The sequence below is a fragment of the Eurytemora carolleeae genome, unplaced genomic scaffold (assembly GCF_000591075.1).
Source record: "Eurytemora carolleeae unplaced genomic scaffold, Eaff_2.0 scaffold1097, whole genome shotgun sequence".
NCBI classification, from domain to species: domain Eukaryota; kingdom Metazoa; phylum Arthropoda; class Copepoda; order Calanoida; family Temoridae; genus Eurytemora; species Eurytemora carolleeae.
In genome coordinates, this window is record NW_019397044.1 from 36,644 (window position 1) to 42,431 (window position 5,788).

The 5,788-nt window shown below is 32.4% G+C and overlaps 1 protein-coding gene across 1 annotated transcript; it reads left to right on the forward strand.

Moving 5' to 3' along the window:
* Positions 1-665: 665 nt before the first annotated feature.
* LOC111711368 (60S ribosomal protein L23) lies at positions 666-5,579 on the forward strand (the record flags this gene model as incomplete). Its single annotated transcript, XM_023485708.1, is given in 5 exon segments — positions 666-749; positions 1,859-1,941; positions 2,891-2,976; positions 4,358-4,446; positions 5,452-5,579. Coding segments are annotated over 5 exon segments (410 nt in total), but the record flags the coding sequence as incomplete, so codon positions are not given.
* Positions 5,580-5,788: the final 209 nt, after the last annotated feature.

Genomic DNA, 5,788 nt, shown 5'->3' on the forward strand with positions numbered 1-5,788 from the left:
GGCTGGGGGTGGGGGTCGGGTCCAAAAATCGTTCTCTAGGAATCCTTATACTCAACACCTTAATAATATTTGTAGTTTTGGTTACACTTTCTTTCTTCACAATTTTAATTAATTTGGGAAGTTGACCAATTAAACCTTTACATTACGTTTGTAATGTTCTAAGTATTACATTACTACAATTACAAATGTTGGTTTAGGGTTTAAAAGACTTGGTAAATTTCTGCGCTCTGTCCTAGTATACGATTTTTGGACAGCGGCAAGAACATGCTGTTGGGTCGGGCGTTGCGGCCACATGAACATGTATATCAATATGTTCCATGTGAGATGATGAAAAATTTATAGGATTATCTAGGAAATTACCTACCCCAACCCCCAAATCCTATAAATTTTTCATCATCTCACATGGAACATATTGATATACATGTTCATGTGGCCGCAACGCCCGACCCAACAGCATGTTCTTGCCGCTGCGCTTGGCCTTCCTAGCCACATTGCTCGGCCCAGAAATTGTCTGACCCTAACCTTGCTCTAAAATAATACTAAATAGGCAAAAATAAGTTTGCTGAAAATTGTTGGTCATATACAAAGTTAAAAGGAGAGGGGGTCGGGGGCTAAATAATCTTCAGTAGGTCAGACCTTAGATTTTTATCATTTATGAATTTTAGGACGTGGTGGAGCTGTTGGTGCCAAGTTTAGAATCTCCCTGGCACTTCCAGTTGGAGCAATCATTAACTGTGGAGATAATACAGGTTAGCTTAATATATGCTGGGTAGGTGTAGTAGTTTAATATATGCTGGGTAGGTGTACTAGCTCAATATATGCTGGGTAGGTGTACTAGTTCAATATATACTGGGTAGGTGTACTAGTTTAATATATGCTGGGTAGGTGTTCTAGTTCAATATATGCTGGGTAGGTGTTCTAGTTCAATATATGCTGGGTAGGTGTTCTAGTTCAATATATGCTGGGTAGGTGTTCTAGTTCAATGTATGCTGGGTAGGTGTTTAGTTCAATATATGCTGGGTAGGTGTACTTCTTCATTAAATACTTAAGAAATACTAATTATTAGTATTTTTAAGTTTGTTCTTAATAATAATGATTCAGTGCTTAGGATCCATTTAAATTTGATGCGGATCCGGATCCAGGTCATTTCTTTAAGATTTACTGAATTTTTTTAACAAAAAATTAAGTTTCAATTTTTTGTTTATTTTTTCTTATTTTTATTCCAAAACTTGATGAACCATTCAGAAATAAGGAAATTTTTATAATCTCTTTATTTTCAAAAGTTCAGAGTTTGGGTTTAAGGAGTAAAAAAGTTTTTTTTTGTAATTTTTGGTTGATATTTTACCCCTTGGATCCGGATCCGTGGATCCGCATATTTTTACGGATCAGGATCAGGATCCAGAAAGGCAAAATCTTGCGGATCCATCGGATCAGGATCCTAAGCACTGATATTTATCCATCCATCCATCCATCTATGGTTTTAAGTATGTTTTTCAAAGCTTTTTTCGTCTATTTCTGCATTATTTTTACATACAGGGTGTCCCACATCAAGTTAGACCGCGTCAATGGGTCTAAATTATGATTTGGGGGACAAATCAGAAATTTAAGAAGAATGAATCATTTAAAAAATTTAATATGGTTAATAATTTTTTTTTGTAGAAAATGCTTGATTTTTCGAGTATTATGTGCGAATTTTGGCGTTAAAGATTGGAGGAAGTCTAATATGATATGGGACGCTCTGTACATACATTTAGTTTTCTTAGTTTTTTTATTTAGAACAGCAGAAAGAATAAAATGATCGGATTTGATGCTTATATTTGAAAGTTGATCCAAACTAAATATAATATTTGTTGTTAAGGTGGAAAGAATCTGTTTATTATGGCTGTTGCTGGAATCAGAGGTCGTCTTAACAGACTTCCAGCTGCTACATGCGGAGATATGGTAAGCCGGTCAACGTTTACCTAAAAGAATGTCCCGCCAGGGGAGTATATTCTTATTAGACGTTGAATTGTTCACTCCCGCCCCCTAATATATTTTTGTCCACAACATTTTTTTTCCGGCTTTTTCGCCTAATAGATATTTTTGCTACTGAATCACTTAGCATCAATTACCTTGATTGTTATCTTTAATTTACAGTCATTTAGTAATTTTTGGGGAAATCATGTTTTTTTCTTATTTCTTAAGCAACTGGGGATAATTTTATATAAAGATATTACTATGTTTCTTCTTCTTTTAATATAGTTTTTCTTATATTAATGTTTAGGCTACAAAGTATAGAAAAGGGGAAATGACTTACTATTTCATTTTTCTTTCTTAAATCTTTAGAAATTCTTTTCTTTACATAAGTTTTTAAAATCTGTAATTTCTATTTGACGAGTAAAGGAACCTTTTTTTCCCTTTTTTCATTTCCCCCCCTTTTTTCTTGAAGTTTCTTCTCTTGGCTGAATATTACCTCCCCTCCATCCTGGGGTAAAAGTATACTCCCCTACCTATCTCCCCCCCTTTCAAGTCTCATCTTTCGTTTTTTTAAATCAAATTTATTTAACAAAAGTATATTTTCCTGAAATTCGCACGTTTTCCTATTTTGTCCCTTCCCTAGGAATTAGAATATACCCAAGTTATATTCTCCTAGACCAGAATTAATGAAAATTGATAAGTATTTCTACCTCCTGTGTTCATACAGTTCTTTTGTGCGCCGGGTCAATTAGAAGAGTGGCTCTACTCATTCTGCGTAGTTCAACTACTTATCCGAATTATTAAATCTGGTCCCTGGTCGATCAGATTTGGTAAATAAATATTACAAAATAATCGACAAATAATATTAAAAAACTGCAATATCTTTATTAGTTGGGATTTCATAATAAGACCTCTTAACCTAATCCTATTCTAGGTTCTCGCTACAGTAAAGAAAGGAAAGCCTGAGCTGAGAAAGAAGGTTATGCCTGCTGTTATCATTAGACAGAGAAAAACATTCAGGTCAGACAAAATCCATGTTATCAGTGTCATATATTAAACATTTTCTCATTTCTATTCGATTACATAGAAATTATCATTAGCAATTTGGTTGCTGAGTAATGAACAGTGTTTAGGATCCGGATCCGTTGGATCCGCAAGATTTTGGCTTCCTGCTTCCGGATCCGCAAAAATATACGGATCCGGATACAAGAGGTAAAATATCAACCAAAAACTGAAAAAAAACTTTTACTCATAAAACCCAAATCTGAACTTTTGAAAAAAAGAGAAATAATAAAAATGTCCTCGTTTCTGAATGGTTCATCCAGTTTTAGGATAAAAATGAGCGAAAAAAATAAAACAAAAAATTTTTAAATTATTTTTTGTTAAAAGATTCAGTAAATCCTAAAGAATAAAGCTGGATTATGAAAAAATAAGAATGGGGGGGGGGAATGTTGAACAAATGTTTTGAGTAATTTATATTTAATGATTTTTAAGATTTGGATTTTTGTTATTAGTAAACTCTTCTAATTTAACCAACTTAAAAACTAGAAGATTATCGGCCTTCTGCGTGGTTTATATGTACATTGTACATTTTCTATTCAAATTTAATGTCTTTTTGAGAGGATACAGTAAAAATTCAAGGACTATAATATTGAATCAAATTTGTTGATGAAAGGAAGATTGCTCTTGTTTTAAGCATTGAATCAAATGTTGAGGAGAAAGGAGTTCATAACCTTAAATTAAGTGTTCAGAATGAATGATTATAACGTTGATTTAAATGTTTAGGAGAAAGGAGAAATGCTTATTCCTAGAATTAAATGTTTAATAGAGAGGATGAATATTTAGCACCTAGAATTAAATGTTTAAGAGAAAAGATGAATGTTTATAACCTTGAATTTAATGTTAAGTAGAAAGGATGAATGTTTATAATCTCAAATTTAATGTTTAGGAGAAAGAATGAAACGTTTATAACCTTGAATTTAAGTTTTAGGAGAAAGGATTAATGTTCATAACCTTAAATTTAATGTTCAGAATGAATTTTTATTTCTAGAATTAAATGTTTAAAAGAAAGGATGAATGTTTATAACCTTGAATTTAATGTTTAGGAGAAAGGATGAATGTTTAGGAGAAAGGATGAACGTTTAGGAGAAAGGATGAATGTTTAGGAGAAAGGATGAATGTTTAGGAAAAAGGATGAAAGTTTATAACCTTGAATTTAATATTTAGAAGAAAGGATGGATGTTAATGTTTAGGAGAAAGGATGAATGTTTGTAACCTCGAATTTATTGTTTAGGAGAAAGGATGAATGTTTATAACCTTTAATTTAATATTTAGGAGAAAGGATGGAATTTAATGTTTAGGAGAAAGGATGAATGTTTGTAACCTCGAATTTATTGTTTAGGAGAAAAGATGGAACGTTTATATACTTTGAAGACAGTGCTGGGGTTATTGTAAACAATAAAGGAGAGATGAAGGGTTCAGCTATTACAGGTTAACACCTATTTGTAAATTAGAATCTTAAATCTCAGTAAAATAATTAGTTGATGGACAATATTTCTGTTTCTACATTGGGATTTATATTGATGTTGAAAATCATTACTCCCTCTAAAAAAATACTATTCTTAAGATTGCAGTCAAAACTTAAAAAAATCTCATAAAGTTTTTCTCTCAAAATGTATTGATATTTTTTATCTATTCTTTAAATCTCATCTTTATCAAGTTCGAATCAGTTGTTTCAGAAGTTCTGTAATTTAAAAGCAGTTATTTTTAATATTATTTCTGTGTTACTTTTAAAATTTGATTTTAAAAGTTCTGAAATTTCTTTGTGGCGAGTCTTTAAAAATTATTGCGAAATACCCAGAATTGTATGTTTAAAAAAAAGTTTGGAGGATTTCTTCGTTCAGTTGGGTTAAAATTGTAATCTGGCAAGCTTCTCCACCCTTAGTAAACTGATAACAGAGAAAAAGTATTTATCATTTATGTTGGTAATTTTTTCCCAAATAAAGCGAATGAAACCGAATGAAACCTAAAACATTAGTTTGCTCTCCGGAAAAACGTATTTTTCTGCCTTTTGACCCAACATTGACGGCCTATGATCCCCAGCAGAGGGAGGTTAAGTTGTTAAACGTCCCTTGTAATATGACCACCCGCTCCGCGAAGTTTCTAAACAAAATCACTTACAACAACTTTTCGGGGATTTAATGTTGCTGTATTCCCTCGACCAAATTTGGGAACCCTTGGTAAAGTAAAAGTTCCTCAATTTCACTGTAAAGAAGTTTAAAATAAGGTTAACATACGGGTTAAAATTATTTTTAAGAAGGGGGGAGGGAACGATTTCCCCACATGTTTTTCCCCGAAAATAACAAATATGAGTAATTTACGCCAACAAACATTTTATTTAAGGAGACACTACCCATACGCAACCACACTTTTTTGGGACTCGTGTTTCTTAATATTTTCGATTATTTTGATTATCTAACATGATATATTGTTTAGGTCCTGTTGCTAAGGAGTGTGCTGATCTATGGCCAAGGATTGCTTCCAACGCGAGTTCTATTGCCTAATTATCCCTCACATATCCTCCCTGTTGTTTACATTTAATAAAACAGAATTATAAAACGATAGTTTTTCATCTCTTTATACATTAGTATTAGTTTAGTACAGTGTGACCATCAAAGGACGAAAATAAGGAATTTTCAAGTCTTATCTTATTTTCTCTGCATATAGAAATTTTTTTGTATCTGCAATTTTTTTTGCAAGCTTGTCAATCATGGGAAAAATACTAAACTGAAAGTAAAAAGCCCCAACTAGATGGCTAGCTGGTAATTGCACC